The sequence below is a fragment of the Nicotiana tabacum genome, chromosome 24 (genome assembly GCF_000715075.1).
Source record: "Nicotiana tabacum cultivar K326 chromosome 24, ASM71507v2, whole genome shotgun sequence".
In the NCBI taxonomy this organism is placed as follows: Eukaryota; Viridiplantae; Streptophyta; class Magnoliopsida; order Solanales; family Solanaceae; genus Nicotiana; species Nicotiana tabacum.
Window position 1 is genome coordinate 65,725,336 of NC_134103.1, and position 16,702 is coordinate 65,742,037.

At 38.0% G+C, this 16,702-nt stretch overlaps 3 protein-coding genes across 4 annotated transcripts; 2 read left to right on the forward strand and 1 right to left on the reverse strand.

The window, feature by feature from the left end:
• The first annotated feature begins 1,991 nt into the window (after positions 1–1,991).
• On the forward strand, positions 1,992–7,415 carry LOC107796141 (TORTIFOLIA1-like protein 3). The gene is made up of 5 exons (XM_016618876.2): positions 1,992–3,086; positions 3,467–3,575; positions 4,251–4,828; positions 5,892–6,339; positions 6,973–7,415. Exons 1-4 carry the CDS (start codon positions 2,283–2,285, stop codon positions 6,324–6,326), a joined length of 1,926 nt encoding a protein of 641 aa, XP_016474362.1. The 5' UTR covers positions 1,992–2,282; the 3' UTR covers positions 6,327–6,339; positions 6,973–7,415.
• Positions 7,416–8,540: 1,125 nt separating this feature from the next.
• LOC107796145 (probable myosin-binding protein 5) lies at positions 8,541–12,005 on the reverse strand. 2 transcript variants are annotated; one of them, XM_016618882.2, is made up of 5 exons: positions 11,026–12,005; positions 9,628–10,485; positions 9,324–9,548; positions 9,128–9,221; positions 8,541–8,873 (listed from the first exon to the last, which is right to left on the reverse strand). In XM_016618882.2, exons 1-3 carry the CDS (start codon positions 11,759–11,761, stop codon positions 9,340–9,342), a joined length of 1,803 nt encoding a protein of 600 aa, XP_016474368.1. In that variant the 5' UTR covers positions 11,762–12,005; the 3' UTR covers positions 8,541–8,873; positions 9,128–9,221; positions 9,324–9,339. The 2 variants fall into 2 exon arrangements, with proteins under 2 accessions (XP_016474368.1, NP_001312545.1); NM_001325616.1 differs by lacking the exons at positions 8,541–8,873; positions 9,128–9,221 and having other exon boundaries at positions 9,340–9,548; positions 11,026–11,761.
• LOC107796143 (5-formyltetrahydrofolate cyclo-ligase, mitochondrial) lies at positions 11,817–16,212 on the forward strand. Its single transcript, XM_016618877.2, is given in 9 exon segments — positions 11,817–11,901; positions 12,889–12,960; positions 12,963–13,106; positions 13,261–13,401; positions 14,017–14,181; positions 15,152–15,193; positions 15,306–15,351; positions 15,571–15,641; positions 15,746–16,212. Coding segments are annotated over 9 exon segments (903 nt in total). The 3' UTR covers positions 15,883–16,212.
• Positions 16,213–16,702: the final 490 nt, after the last annotated feature.

Genomic DNA, 16,702 nt, shown 5'->3' on the forward strand with positions numbered 1-16,702 from the left:
CAAAACTTCATCCAACAATTGGTTCCATCAACCCTAGATGATGGGTTTAGCTACTCATACTAATAGATAAAAATTCACTATAATAATTCATGATCAATAATGGAAGTAAGAAGAAGAAGATGAAAACTCTTAGGAAATTCTCCATCTTCTCACTCTTGTTCTTGCCTCCAAAATCTCGTAAAAACAACTCTCTTTTTCTTCTGGGCGAATTAGGCTTCATATAGGTTTAGGTTAGTCACCTTGGAAATTACATAATTTCCCCTGAGTTGTTGGCCTCCGTCCGCGCGTCCGCGGCCGCGGATCCGGCCGCGAATTTCAGCCAGTGTTCTGCCTCCAGTGCGCGCTCCAATTCACGGTCAATTCATCGGGCGCGCACCTGGAGGGGACCTCCCCGCTTTCTTTTCTCGCTCATTTTCGACCGGGCTAACCTTCGATTGGCCTTCCACACTCCATATTGACTCCAAAATACTCTTTAGCTTCCTCCTAGCTCGGAGTGGCTCCTGCAAAGCATAAAATTCTTAATTAGAGCATTTTGTTATCTTTTAGCATTCAAATATCAATAAAGTGCGGCTAATTTAGAGTATAGATAGTGTCTAAATTACATAAATATAGCCTACTATCAATACCCTACATTTAAACCTTTGGTCGTCCTCGAGCAATCAAACCACACTCTACAGAGGCCTAACTTCCCCGAGCGACTTCCCTAACTCGTCACACCAAGAATATTTCATATAGTTTGAGTATACATTAGTGTAACATCTACACCTCAAGAGTAGACTCCCGCGAGCCATGCAATATTCCTAACCGGCTTACTTACTCTATTCAGAGGTCCAGACTTACCTCTCCTTCGTGTATCAAGTGCCTGCTCACTACGAAGAGAGACTCATTCCACAATCAATAAAATTCACGCACACCGAGGAACATCAAAATAAACAGAATTCACTCACCCTCAAAAATGATATTCTTGTGCCACAGAAAACGCTCCATAGGCTTGCCCGTAATGTACTGCTCTACTAATGAGCTTGTTCAGTCTAGGATCAAGTAGGACTTTAATTGGTTGTAATATAGGCTGCAGGTCAGGTAGGATATATTTGGATATAATAGTGATTACACATCCCAAGCACTTTAATACATATATTTTATAATCAAGCCCACACTTAAGTTAAACCAATATTTTCACCTTCAACACCACGTAAATTACCCCACACTTCTTTGAGCACAATCACCTTAAAAGCCACCACAGAATATTACTAATCAGCATGATACACTATTAACACATGATACTTTTTTTTCCAACAAGGTGCACATTTTTCCTGATTTCTCTAGTTCCACTCAAAAGCCCCACCAACTACCCCACACTTTATCCTTTATAGATTCATAGTAATTCAAGTGCTTACGAGAGGTAAAGGGTTCAAAAAGATGGTCAATTCAAACAAGGGATAAGGCTTGTAATGTAGTTGTCAAGGAAACAGGATTAAAGGCTCAACGGGGTTAACTACGATACATAACAAATAGGTGGGTGGAATATGTATATATATGGTTCAATAAAGAAATGCCTATATCACTTCCCAGACTAAACAAGACAGCTATTTCGCTTTGCAGACACACAAGGCAAGTTCTAGGCATCAAATGTCGTGCAAAGAACACAACAAGCCTGCTATTTCCTTATTAATCGTTCAAAGAATAACATATTTTCCATTTTATTTTTGTAATTTTAAAATAATTTAACTTTTAATATTTTATTTTATTCTAAATTTAAAACATTTATTACCTCATAAATATTATAATAAATATAAAATCATAAATTTAAAAAGTTTTATAGCTACAAATATTGGAACGGAAATAGTACCTTCTTTTATAAATTTATAAATCGGATGCCCCCGAAGGGACACGTAATGAATAGTAGAAACATGTGAAATGGCGCGCTCCCTCTTATACGACATCGTATCACCATTCATCATAATCAATACGCGGTAAAAGATGAAGTGAACTAACAAAGCTGCAACTGCTATAACTTCCTCATTACAGTTCTATGCTGCTGCTGCTTTTCTTATTTCTCCCTTGCAGTTTTCTTCTTTCTTTTAAAAAGAGGAAAGAAAGAGAAAAGTTTCTGTAGCAGCAATCACGCACACCATAACACCAAACATACCTCCACCGCCACCGTTAGCGGCGGCAATGCCGCCAGAACTACCACTGGCGCCACCTTTTACAACAGCGACTAAACTTTAATTACATAAAATAGTCAATAAATCCGAACAAATTTTGGTTTCGTTTTTTCGAAAATGTCAGTAGCCATGAAGCGGAACCAAAACCCAACACGCCATTTAAAGCACCGTGTCCTCACGTGCCTCCACAAACTTTCCGACCGCGACACTCACTCTGCGGCGGCGGCCGAACTCGAATCCATCGCTAAGACGCTCTCATCAGAAACAATTCCTCCTTTCCTCTCCTCCATCTCCGCCGTCGATTCCGCCGACAAATCTCCAGTCCGAAAACAATGCCTCCGTCTCATCTCCCTTCTGTCCGAGCAGCACCGCGACACTCTCTCACCTCACCTCTCCAAACTCCTCTCCGCTGTCGTCCGCCGCCTCCGTGACCCTGACTCCGCCGTCCGCACCGCCTGCGTCATCGCATGCACCTCCATCTCATCAAACCTCACACAACCTCCGTTTTCCTCAATTATCAAACCCTTCCTCGAAGCACTGTTCACGGAGCAGGAGATGAACGCTCAGATCGCCGCAGCATTATGTTTATCAGCGGCAATTGAGGCGTCGCCGGAGCCGGATGTTGTCTGCTTGAGGAAGCTGTTGCCGAGGTTCGAGAAACTTCTCAAGTGTGGGAGCTATAAAGCGAAGGCGGCAGTGCTTACGTTGATTGGTAGTGTGATTGGAGTAGGAGGAGCTTCTAATCAACAGACAGTGAGGAATTTGGTGCCGTATTTGGTGGAATTTATGAGTAGTGAGGATTGGGCTGCTAGGAAAGCTAGTGTAGAGGCTTTGCTCAGACTCGCGGTAGTTGAGAGAGATTCACTCTCGGAATTCAAAGCTTCTTGCCTTAAGACATTCGAGGCTAAAAGATTCGATAAGGTTTATTTTCAATTAAACTCAAATTCCTGTCTTTTGTTTTGGTTCTTGGCTAATTCGATTCGAGTTCTCTTTTACTTGATTGAAGTTTGATTATGTTTTATGGATCCCTCATTTTAGTTCATTTATGTTGACCACTCCTGTTAAAGGAGTGTGTCGTGTGTACCCATAACTTGTGCAAATTCTTCAAAACGCACTAAGATGGTAATTCTATGGGAATTTATGCAAGTTCTTCAAAAGTAAAAATTTTATCACCCTGCCGGATACTAATATATTACATACTGTTACTGTATACTTGTAGAAGCCCCTATCAGAAGCCGAGCATATATTCCTATGAGTATAATTGTGTTGATGATTGTAAGATCTATTGACTAATTGTGTAGGTGAAGGCTGTGAGGGAAACAATGAACCAAATGTTGGAGGTGTGGAAAGAAATCCCTGATTTGTGTGCTGATGACTCTCCTCTACCCCAGTCAAATTCATCATCTAAAGGTATCTAATATTTTATCTGCTTCCGTCTTCTTAATCTCAATTTAAAAAATCAATTACCTACGCCTTAATGCTAAAGGATGGGTGGCTATATGAATACTCCATGGTTTCCACTCTGTTTGGGTAAAAAGTTTATTTTTTAAGGTAAATATAATGATCTCTAAAGCTAGAGGTTTTCTAAATCTAACACTTATCACTTTCTAGTTATTCTAGGTGAAATTATTTACTTCGCATTTTATTTCCTTGTTAATTAACATTTGTGTTGCTTATCTAAGTTATCATCCTCCTTTTTGTGAAGTTTCTCATATTGTACCCGTAGTCAATATGCAGCCTCTGCTCTCCAGTTTCTTACGTAATCTTTTTATTGATGAACTTGTTAGCCTAAGCATTTGTCAGTCAGTCAATTTTATTACTGATTCATTTCGCCTTTTTGTATTTTGGGTTCTGGGTAAGTTCTATCAGATTTCTAATTTCCTTGGTTTGTTTTTCTTCCTTGTGCTTAAGGGTGGAGTATCTGTACATTTTATAGTATCCCTTTTTTGGTAGCTTTCTGTTTCTTCAGTTTGTCATATTCATCAATTATTTCTTTTAGTAGTGTCTTTTGAGTTCTGTAGATCATACTTTCTTATTTATTCTAGTGAAACTAAATAGGCTTCTCATGTTTTCTCCTGGAAACAGAAAATGCTAGTGATGGGCGTTATCCACCTAGCATGAAGACCTCCTATACTATGAGCTCTGGTGCGCCTGGTGTTAGAAAAAAGCAGGCTCATAAGCCAGCTTCCGCTGATGGTTCTTCTGCTCGTACAGCCTTAAAAGGTCGTCCTTCGAACACTTTTGAAAAGAAATCAACCCCAGCAATCTTCCGCAAACTTGATCGCAAGAAGCCATCTGAATGGAAAGTTGAAATTTCTGCTCCTCTTGTTACTCCTGGGACCAGGACTTCTGAGAATGAAACTAAAAACAAAGAGGGGAGACTCGCGGACAAAGATGAGGGGATGGAACAACAAACAAAGCTAGAAGTCCGACGAACCCTTTTCAGTAAGATCACTGGTGAAAGAAAGCCCGGTGCATTGAGAGCTGGGTCACGTGTGGTTCCATATCTTAATGAGAGATCAGAATCTACTGTTATTGTGAGTAATGAAACTGGGGAGTGCTATAGGAACCCAAAAGAATGTGAATGCGAAGATCTCTCTCAGATCCGGAAACAACTTGTGCAAATTGAAAACCAGCAGTCTAGTTTGTTTGAGCTTCTCCAGGTAATTTGCTAATGGCCGAGAATACTCCCCTTCTGACTTTGGATGTAATCGTAGATTGGTCATGATAAGTTAAAATGCATGGTTGACATATATGCATTAGATTTTGATTTCCAACTAGTTTTTTATGCACTAATTTGCCTTTAACTTAGGCTTAATATCAGAATTGTATTCCCTCCTTCCACTTTGTTTGCTCTGTCAGGGGCGGATTTAGGAGGTCGGAAGGGGTTCACCCGAACCCCCTTCGCCGAAAAATTACATTGCATATATAAGGCAAAATCTGTTTTTTACCTGTATATATTATGTTTTGAATCCCCCTGACACAACACAAAAGCATAACTTAGCGATCAAGGGGGTTCTAAACCTTTGTGAGGCCATTGGTTCAATTCCCACTAGTTACAATCTCTTTTAGTTTTTTTAATTTTTTCTTTTTTGAACCCCTTAACGGAAATCCTGTCTCCGCCACTGTGCGTTGTTACTTTATTAGTCTATTCTTAAAAGAATAACACATTTATGTATCTCCTTAATAAGAAGTTTTTATAGCCACACAAATGTTATGGCATGTTTAAGACCACAAATTTCAAAAGTTGTATAACTACACAAATGTTATGACATATTTAAGACTACAAGTTTTAAAAGTCTTCTTTTATTTATTAAACTTTGGGGCTAGTCAAACAAAGTGAAATAGAGGAAGTATTTCCTTACTTCTCAAGAATATACTGAAAAAACATAAGAGGATAATTAGAATTTATTCTTCGTGAATTGAAGTTGCTAACTCTTACACAATGATTAATCCGGCGGAATCAGTCTGAAGATACCGACAAATTAACCTCCTAGTTTTGTTGCTTAAAGTTAATTGGTTATTTGTGATTTCCTTTGGACCAAAATATTGTCATGTGCAAGCTTTTGAGTTTTTTCTTGGAGAAGCTCTTCCCTCTTCAATTTTGACTCCTCATGTAATGAGGATTTTAGGCTATGGGCTTATAGGAATACTCAAAACATTGATGCCTTCCTCATGATCACTTTTAATTTCTCAAAAGTTTTTCTTTGTCTTGTTTGTACCTAGAGATTTATTGGGAGTTCAGAAAGCGGCATGCATTCTTTAGTGACACGAGTTCAAGGTCTAGAGCTGGCATTAGATGAGATCTCATTTGACTTTGCTATGTCCACCGGAAGGAAGTCAAGGACTGACTCTGCAGCCATGTGTTGCAAGCTACCAGGTGCAGAATTCTTGAGTTCAAAACTTTGGAAGAGAACAGGAGGTTGGAGTTCTGCCTCACGATCTTCTGCTCATGGTAAAACCTTATCAGCAGGTGCTGTAAGCTGCAAAGCTGGTGAGCATGGAGATGGAGAAAGATTTAATTTGGAATGTGGGAGATCTCGGCTTCGCGGTAATCATGGATTTGTTGTCAATCCATTAGCTAAAATGCATCGCGAACCTCAGGGAATCTCTGAACCTTCGTCAAGTGGAGTTTCAAACAATTTCCGTAATGGTGTATGAGAATTTATTGCAGGTGATTTATGAATATTTCATCTTAACCTCTGTTACATTCTGTTAACCTGCAAAGTTCAGTAGAGCACATTAAACTCTGCACTTGGTATGGTTTGCTTAAATCAATTAGGGATATCATTCTATTATTTGGCAGCAGAATGTATTTTGGGTGCTGGTATTGGATATCCTTCTGGAAGCATAACATGCTTTTTCTTGGAGTGAATGGCTTGAATGCCCATACAGGAAAAAAAAAGAGCTTGACCAAATAGGAATCTTCTTTTCCTCTAACACTTATAAGAACTAAATTTGGACTCCTACTTTTTCCAATTGCCTTTTTGTGTGAACGCAAGAGGTCTGTGAGAGGGGGCTCGAATAGAGTATCCCATAACTAATGCATATCAAGGACATCAGTTGGTAATTGGTGGCATGAAAAGATGGTCATTCTTAAGAATTTGTACTTTACATGTGCATTACATAGTTCTAACTTGGCACCTTATCTTTTCTTTTTATGCAATTATACTATCATCTAAAGAGAATATACGGAATTGTGAAATCGTGATTCAATTTTATTTGTTTTTGATAATTTTTCCACAACATTTTTGAGTAGAGGAATGCTGAAGCACTTAACTTTTTCTATGGTTGCTTTGTTTTCCAGGCTGTGTAGATTGGAATTAAGGCTCGGTTCAATTCTCAGATTAGGTTGGACCTTGAGCATATTGTAGGACAAAAGAGTGAAGCAGGAAGCAGTTTTCTAATAGAGCTACTACAGTAATTATTCCTTTACATATTTGCCGAACGAATAGTACATTCAGAAAAGCTTGGCCAAGGTATTGCATCCACTTCCGGTAGAATTAATGTCTCTGATATTTCACACTAGAGGAAGAAGAATATTTGAGAGACAGGAAGCTGTAACAGTATATTCCGGGTCTAAAAGGGCAAGATGTCTGTATATAATAGGAAGTTATCTGTCTACTTTCAGTAATAGTACTTGCTACGATTTTCACTATGCATTATCATTATACAATATGAGATGATGTCAGAATATGTAAAAATGATTACCAATGTTTCTATAATGATGAATGCGTGTTTCATGGTGTAGTTGTTATCTTCTGTCTACCTACCAACTTTCGGGAGTCTCGTGGGCCGTAATGAATACAGTAAAGCTACAACGCATAAGATGTCTTGCACAGCACCAAGAAGATTACTTGCAAGAAAACATTCTTTATACCTGTTTGGTGGCCGAACCCTGAAAGTTTTTTTTTTTTTTTTTAACCTTTTCTCTTTACCTTTTTTTTTGTGTGTGTGTGTGTGTGTGTTGGTGTGTGTGTGTGTGGGGGGGGGGGGGGGGTTGGTGAGGTGGAAGGGAGAATTACTAGGCCGATTACTAAGGCTTCATCATAGAAAATGCCATATAGACACATTGAATTTGCTTAGACCAAAACCACGAGTTTGTGCCACCCCGTTGCCCAAAAGATATCTGGAAAAGAATGGTGTGGAACAGTGGGAGTGATGGAGTTTCCGGCCAACTCTAGGCAAAAAGATCTGTTTATCTCATTTTTCTTCTTTTTAAAAAAAAAAATTATTTTGAATGGTATTTTACCTACTTTAATTCAGATTTGCATGGTTTTTTAATTTAGATTTTTTATGGTATTTTACCTACTTTGTCCAACTCAGCTTAGGTAATACCACTTAAGTTCGATCAACGGTAAGAAGTGCAAATTAACTAAATGGACAGGTTTTGTTCGTTTGGAACTTTTGCTCCCCCTAGCACTCTCTGCTCTACCACTTGTTTATCTTGTTTGGAGTGTGGATCGAACTACTTGATAGTTAGTGTTGGCTGCTGAAGCATTCTCCGGTGGAAGCCTTTGAGATTATGAGAAGCTTGATTTTGGCTCTGTGGCTTAAGGATAGTAATAGCTGTTCTTAGAAGGCCTTGACATGAGTCTGAGTTTCAAGTTGTAAAGAACTTTTATGATATACACGCACACATCCTTAAACCTTAATTTGGCTCTTAAATCCTCAATGTATAGGTCTCTTCCTTTTCTTCTTTCTGTGTTTATGGTGGGTGAGGTGGGATATATATATACTCACCCACCATAAACACAGAAAGAAGAAAATGAAGAGACCTATACATTGAGGATTTAAGAGCCAAGTTAAGGTTGAAGGATTGGAAGCAAGGGCTTAGCTACATGGTCCATACAAAAATACTGTGCAAATAGGGTATAAACAATTTTTTTGTTGCATTCTCACGTAGAAGGATCTCAATGATGAGAGGGGTTCTCAATCGGTGAGACACCCTCGATCACTTTTCAAGAAGTAAGATCAAGAGTTTCTTGATCTCCTGGAGTGAGGGTGAGCTGAGATAAATATTAATGTACATTCTCTCATTGTATTGATGAAGCAACTTCTCAAAAATGAACATCAATTGGGAGGGGGAAGATCTACGAGGATATGTTACAGACACGAGCACATGCATATATATTGGTTCCTTCTGTGACTTAATTGTGCAAAAGCTAGCTGGATTACCAAAGTAGTCTGGTTCCTTGCCTATCTCATCTGCGAAAGCAAATGATTACTTTTGTGTTAGAAATCTTAAACGACAAGAGAGAACCGTTTTACTATATGCTTGGAAATCAATTGTTTGCTTATAAAACCATATTATGAAATGCTAGTCTTAGATAAGCTGATATTCTCAAGAAAAATTTGCATATTTACTGATCGAATTTAATTATACACTCTGAATTTTGGATTAATATTCCGGGTAGAGTCGGTAAATATCCAAATAATTCAAGCATGGAAGATAAAATTACCAGAATTTCTCAAGATGATAAGACAAGAGCTCCATGAAATGTCAAAGTTTGGAATTTCAAGAGTCCTTCCAGGAGAGAAACAGCTATGTACATCCTAATAAGGAAGTAGCATGGGAAAGAGTTAGCGGTTTAATTGAGCGAACAAACAGATGCTAACTCAGATAAGAGGAAAAAAGAATCACAGTGCAGAAATTACCATGTTTGAACAGAAGTCATGCATTTGCATCCTTTGATGGGGAATCAATTGATTGCCTAAGTCTCCGCAGATGTTCAGCTATCTCAGTCAAGAGTTTGGTTCCTTCACCATCCCTCTGTAATGTCATAGCTGCATGTTTTAAGAAGCCGCTCTCTGCTTCAATGGCTCTCAATCTCTCTCTAATTAGTGACACTTCTCTTGTAAGAGTTACCTTATTTTCATTTCCTACCAGCATGAAAAAAAAGAAGTTGTTTATGGTATCTGAAAGGATGAAAAGGTAAGAAAATAAACAAGATTCATTTACCTTTTCCTTCGGATCCATGCTTAACCTCGTTTGTTTCTAATACATGAAATCCTTCATCCTTAGATGTTTTAATTTTCTCTTCAAGATTTGTCAACAAACCCATGAGATACGATCTTTCGTTCTCAAAATCAAGATGTGATTCACCCACATTTTCCCCTCCATATTCACCAGAGCATTCAAAAGAGCGCTCATTTTGATCAGGACTGACACATGCTGATCTTTCACTAACGGATGACAAAGAATGAGAATTCCACTCTTGATAATCTTCATCTGCATCAACTTCACAGACCTCACTACCTACTTTCTTGATATGTCCGTATCTTTCCCTATATGTCTCAAGTTCAGCATCTAAGACCTTTATCTCTTCTTCTCTCTTCAAAAGCAAGTCTTTCATGACCTGCAGCGCCTCTTGATCATATTCCGCCTGCTCTTCCATCATTCTTTGGTACTGCAACGCCTCCATTTGGACTGCGGCTTTCTCTGCTTGTAAGCGAGTGATCATAGCCATGGCATTGTTTGCTGCAACAGCAGCGGCACTTCTTTCTTCGTCAAGTTCCATGTAAAGTGCCATGAGAGACTTGTGGTCCAAACGAACTTGCCTCTTCAAGCGATGCAGGATGTCATCGTCAGATTCATTTACTGCACTCGCGTCATTAGTTTCTGAAATTAATTCACTCTTAATATCCATACTCAATTTTCTAGGCCTGTGTGACCACCTAGGGCTAGCATGAACCGAGTCTGACAATGGGATACCAAAGAATTTCTTTCTTGTAAAATTTGGCGTTTTCAAGGCATCATCATTTATCTCCTCCGAATCTGGTATTAGTGGTACAGTAGCAGCTTTAATATCCTCTCTACCTGCATTAAGGAAAGAAAATATTCTTACCCTAACATTTAACTTCTCCACAGAGGATGACAAATGCAATATCCCCTGGTAAATCGGAATGTAGATCAGTTACTTTAGAAAATACACAGCATTTATAACTTGAGGAGTTAAAACAGTGTGGTTAGGAGTTAGGACAATAGAAAAGAGTTAGGGATATTAGAATGAATGTGCAGATATTTCTGTTGATGCTGAATCATTTCTTGCTGCAGAAAAAGCTTTCTGAAGCTCAAATTCTAACCTACTACTCCCCTGCTAACATCGTTTACTTATTTCCTAAAATATCTACTGAGAAATGAAAACTAGCATTTAAGCTAAATAAACGAAAGCAAAATAATAGACAAAAGGTAAGTATACAACGATTTGTATGAACAATGAAAGCCCCATGAGACAATCTCATATGTCCTATGGAAGAATAAAGTTATGAATTGCTATGATTCATAAATCATAGTAACAGTTTGCAGAAATCAAGTACAACAACAAGAAGAAACACGAATGGAAAGAAACGTACGTACCTCCATTAGGGATACCCTCATCATCAGGAAGGTCCAAATCATTATCTGAGATGAACTTAACCTCTGTGTACTGAGTATGAGGCAATTCTAAATGGCGCGCTTCCTCATTTCTCCACGTAGTCAAGGGAGATCTTGGAGATGGAGCAGGAGCTTGAGAATAAGGATTTCCCTTCATTGATGATGCATTCCTGGAATACTTTGACTTTGTTTTTAGAGGCTCCCCACAGCAAGAACACCTAACGATTCCGCCCTTCTCAATTTGGATGACCTCATCTTCCTTCTTCCCTGATTTTGTATGTACTTTCTTATCATCCTCCACAAAGCAATCAATATCCTTGTGCAAGATACCAACTAGTGACTTGTACCTATCGCAATCAGCATCTTTCTCTGTTGCAAATGACAGAAGGCAGCCGTCGCACATGTTCCTAATATCAGACAGCTTCTTGTGGACATGACAATAAGCAAGGGAAGAAATGTCCTTCTTGTGAACTTCACAAATGGATTCATTGTAATAAAAGTTGGCATTCCTGTGAACGAGAATGTGATCGATCCTCGTGCAAAGCAAGCAGGGGACTTTCAGGTCGAAGAACTTGGCGAATTCATTAGAGAAAAAAGCAAGAAACCCCTCAATAAAAAGCAGAATGATCATCATCCATTCAAGAACAGCATATATGAAGAAGAATGCAAATTTCCCTGTGTTTTGTTCAACATAACACTTGAAAGATCCTGAAGCCATTTCCTTTTTCTAAACTTATTAAACAAAAATTCAAGAAAGAAAAGGAAAATTCAGAATGGTGGGTTGTTTGTTGAGCACAAAAGATGAAGAAATGGTGGGATCAAAATGGAAGGGAAGAAATGAGAAGGATCATGACCATGGTAGGAAAAGGGAAACCAGGATCATGACCTCTTTCTCTCTCCTGAATGTATCTGAATTATGACAGTTTGCCTAGTTCAAAAGTGTCCAAAAAATTGGATGGTGCTCTTCATTTTCAGTTATATATATGTAGTCAATGGTCACTCTTTTTTTTTTTTTTTTTTTTGTTTCACAAGTACGAGAGTACTTGGCGGTTCATTTACCTGAATTAACGGTCCTCCATTGTGATTCTCTTCAAACAATGAAACTATGTCTTCTTTGATTCCAAAAATCTAAAAGACTCAGCAACAACTACATGAGTGCCTTAGTAGGAGAAAATTATCTATTATCCTTTGACTTACTCTTATCTGATTATTTTTCTACTTATAAAATAATCTATTACTCCTATCATTTGAAATTCCCTTTATTGCATAAAACGGGTTAAAAAGAGGCAAAATTTAAAAAAAGCTGGGCGAGTCAATTAAGTACAATAAAAATACTAATACTCGTACCTAGTAAATAAATGCAAGAGATGTGACTTGAACATAGATTTTTATTATTTAATCATAAATTATATGTTTTCACTTTAAAATAGTTAAAAGTTCAATTATTTAATTTGATACAAATATCTATAAAAATATATTTCACCTCGTTTGATGTGACACACTTTAAATTTCTAAAAAAGAATAATATGTTTTATTTTCTTAGATTTTTTTTAATCTTAGCATTATCTTTATTTGGCTCTTTATGACATGATTTGTTTAGACTTTCACCATCAGGCATTCAAGCACATGTGAAATTTACTATCATTCATTTAAAATCGTATTTACTAGCATATGTTTGATTTAGTACCACAAATTTTCGTTACTTCTCACCGTTCCTATACTCGTCGGACAGGGCATGTCCAAACGTGACAAGAGCGCGCGCGCACACATTATATATATATATGTGCAAGCACGACAGCGGACCCTGGAACAGGTCAATCCCTACACAATAGCCACGTCAGCTAGTACAGTCGCACTACCCAGTTTTCCTCCGCCGCGCCGCCATTCTCCTCCACCCAACCTCACCGTGTTCCGCCGTAAAACTATGAGCACCACCGAAGAACAAAACCTGAGTGCCGACGGTGCAGCCCATCTGGACACCATTTTCAAGCAGAAAAAGGCCCTCCGCTCCGTAGTTAAGAGAGATCTCAAGTCCATGGATCCTACACTCAGATCCCAACAAGGTACTTTTATATATTATATATGCAGGCGATATATATATATATATACGGTGAAGGATCCAAAAACCAGATGTGTATGTATATGTATTTTGCATCAAATGGGTTCTTTCTTTTACTTTTAAGATATTTACTCTTGGAAGTCTATGTGGCTGGTCAGATGAAGCAATACAAAGGATTGTGTTGGAGGCTCCGTGGTTTAATGCTTCTAAGAGATTGTGTGCTTACATAAGTTGTAGTGCTTTGCGAGAAGTTGATACATCCCAAATACTGTCTCACATTCTCCAGAAGCCATCCACAGGTTTGTTTCTCAGAGCCACACTTCATCCGCACACAATCACAGCAAAAAAGTTTTAATCTTTACAGTTCGATTTATCTATGAAATTGTCTAAATGGAGCAGACACGGATAGTGAGGCTTTTTATAGCCTACCCCGATTGAGCTGTAGTTTTAGTTGTTCTTTTTGTGCTTTTTTTCTGCTTATAAGCAGAATAAGTGGAGCAGATTTGTGCTGCCATCCGGCAGATGCAATGAAATGGAAGCATTGCAGGAGCCCCAGTACCTGAGCTCGACCTATGCATATTTAGTAGGATAATTTTGAAAAAATACATATATCTATGCTAAGTTCTGAGCCGTCACCACAAAAAGGTAGCTAGTGGAGTGGTAGTTCACACCTACTAGCTTATATCCTGATTCTGTCGAAATACCAGGCAAACCTTAAGACTGGTAACGTAATCTACAGAATATAGCTATATTCCTGTTAATGCCAATAATTCAAACATTCCTTGATCATTTACTACTACCAAGTGTAAGGTATAAGGATTTTCCTCATAGCTGTTCTCATTTTCTTTGCTGTTTCTCTTTAGTGGTTCACTTATAGAGCTTAATATTGAGTTCTCATGCCATTATCAAATCAGAATCGGATTTGCAAATGCGGAAAAAGCTCTATGTTCCACGTGTGGAAGACAAGAATAGAAACATGCGAATGCTACACATCTCAAGCACTAAGGATTTGATTGCAAATTCAATGAACATTTTGGAGCCAGCTCCAATAGATGCTGAAGGAAATGATAGGCAAGATGGTACATATACTTATCAGTCTCCAAATGAGAAATTTCTTTTATTTTTTAGCATTTGTTATTCAAGTGATATTATAATGTTGAAGTTCAAATCATTCTAGCAAACCTTTTTGATAATAACTGCATCTGGAAGTTCATGATATATGTGATCATAACTTTCCTAAAGTTCACGTCTTGAATAAATTGATATTTCCAGCACTCTATAGTCTTACCCTCACCTCACTGAAAACTTATTATGTATTCAGTAGATTCTATCATAGTGTGGTTAAAGGTTCTAGAGAATAACTTTACATTTCATGACCATTAACCTTTCCATATACATTGTTTCTGGTAACAGTTTGGCGCTTCCGTAGGGTATTATGTCAAAAACTTTCAATCAAACTAGTAAGCACCTAAAGGAATCTATTTTGCCAACAAATACTCAGTATTGAAAATGTTCTCTCTAAAAATCATGGTTGTTGTAGGAAATCATAATCATCAATGTTAAATATATATATAATTCGGGTTTGTACTGGTGCCATGGAGCACTTGTCTGAAACATGCAAGACACAAACAGGAGAATAAAAGTGAAAGCATCATAGCTTTTCTATCATCCGGCCCTTTCAATCTTTGAAATTTTTGCTGCTTTAGATGGTGGAAGGCCTTAAAGCTTATAAGGTCTTTTTACGAATGGAAGAGCAATACCAGTTTTTTGAGTTCTTGACTGAAGGATGACCTTGTGGCTTCTTCAATGCTGACACTACTTTTCTGCTATGCCTTTATTTGATTTTTGGGAGAAGTGCGAGTTGGCTTGATGCCTTCATCGAAAAAACTCAGTTATGGACTGGGCTATCGTTTGGATTTACATCCTTTATTCTGCACATCTTGTTGGTCATATACTTCTTATTTTTGTCCAGATTGGTTTCGTTAGTTTTAAAAGTGAAATAGGACTATGGATTTTGTGCTAGTAATTGGAGATGTTTTCATGTTGCAGTCTTGTTGGCGGATGAGCCTGTCGATTTGTTAATTTTACCTGGTACGTATTTCCTAACTTTTCATTGTCAAACTTCTCATAATTCAAAACTTGAAACCAGATAACTTTTGAGTTCCATTTTAATTTGTGCTCTCCTCTCCGTTTCTCTTTGAAGGACTTGCTTTTGACAAAGCTGGAAGGCGGTTGGGCCGTGGTGGAGGGTAGGGTTTTATATCTTTCTCTTTAGCTCATCTTTACCAGAAGTGACAGTTTAACTGAGATAGATAGTAAAAACAGTAGAGCAAAGAAAGGAGAAGTGCAACCTATGAAAAAACAAAAGGAAAGAGGAAATAAGAGAAGAGTCGTTGCGAGTTTCTCCCTCTTCTATAATTCTAATATCCTCTTGTTGGTGATCCTTTCTTCCTATGGTTGTGAAACAGTTATTATGATACCTTCTTGACAAGATATCAGGAACGTGCAAAGGAGCGAAATTGGAAGCAACCTCTCAAGAGTATGTTTCTTCGTTGCTTCTTTCTAGGAATGCATGTGATAGTTCTGATTTGTTCACAAAAGATGATTAGCTGCTGCTCAGTGACTTTTTTCTTTGGATTGCAGTTGCGCTTTCTTACTCAGTGCAGATATTGGATGAGGGCACTATACCACTAACTCCAAATGATGTTCTTGTTGATGCACTTGTATCACCTTCTGGTCTGATCCCCATTAGTCCAGCTGCACTGGAGATATTCCATTGATAAAGATGCTCCTCTAAAGACCCTCAGGCCTCAGGTCTACAGCTGCACCGAGTAGAGGTGACACAAAATCCTCTTTCACTTAACTAATGGATCTGACTGTCAAGAAATCATGTACTTTTACTTCATCAAGAGTCACGTGCAAGGGTTAATAGATTGTTCTGTTTCATTACATCTAGATAAAGAGCCTCGGGGAAAGTTCCTAATCTGTTGTATTCTACTGATATATTGAGTTGACAAACCTGAAGAAAACTGTGTTCCTGAATGTGTTGTATTCTACTAGTGTTAATTGTGTAAGAATGCTCATATAACTAAAGTAATACCCTTTTGTTTGAACTTAGTGTCACTCGCTCTCTACCTCCTTTTACCAAAGACCTTTTAAGGTAAGACACTTTACTTTATTTAGGTGAACAAATTCACATAATTAAGACTAGTTATATGAGAAACATGCTAAATTCTTTCCCCTCGAATTGAGCCTTTATTAAGTGAAAAGGTTTAAGATCTTTAATTACACTTGTGGGATTTTTATGTATCTTTGGCTAAAGCAAAGAATATGGAATTTGTATCCAAAGGATTCTGTGGTAAAGCTCTTTGTTTTACTTTCGAGTTGGATTAAGAGTTAAAGTAATCAATAGTAGTGAATATGAATTATGAGATTTATGCAACAGCGGACTAGTTTTGAAGTTCCATTTATCAGATTAATAGCAAGTCTAAATTTTGGGAGTTGAAATTCTTCCATAAGTTTTTTGAATTGCACGTTAAGGACATGTTGAGGAATACATTTGAACAAAAGAAGCATATTACTTTCAGGAAGGGGAGTGTT

What these genes read in the sequence shown, in the direction of transcription:
- LOC107796145 (XM_016618882.2), bottom strand. Translation starts at nt 11,761, where the DNA reads ATGGCTTCAGGATCTTTCAAGTGTTATGTTGAACAAAACACAGGGAAA. An exon ending in TGAGGGTATCCCTAATGGAG is followed by an intron (nt 10,486 to 11,025) that starts GTACGTACGTTT and finishes TCCTTAATGCAG; the next exon opens with GTAGAGAGGATATTAAAGCT. An exon ending in GCATGGATCCGAAGGAAAAG is followed by an intron (nt 9,549 to 9,627) that starts GTAAATGAATCT and finishes TCATGCTGGTAG; the next exon opens with GAAATGAAAATAAGGTAACT.
- LOC107796141 (XM_016618876.2), top strand. Translation starts at nt 2,283, where the DNA reads ATGTCAGTAGCCATGAAGCGGAACCAAAACCCAACACGCCATTTAAAG. An exon ending in GTCAAATTCATCATCTAAAG is followed by an intron (nt 3,576 to 4,250) that starts GTATCTAATATT and finishes TCCTGGAAACAG; the next exon opens with AAAATGCTAGTGATGGGCGT. An exon ending in GTTTGTTTGAGCTTCTCCAG is followed by an intron (nt 4,829 to 5,891) that starts GTAATTTGCTAA and finishes GTTTGTACCTAG; the next exon opens with AGATTTATTGGGAGTTCAGA.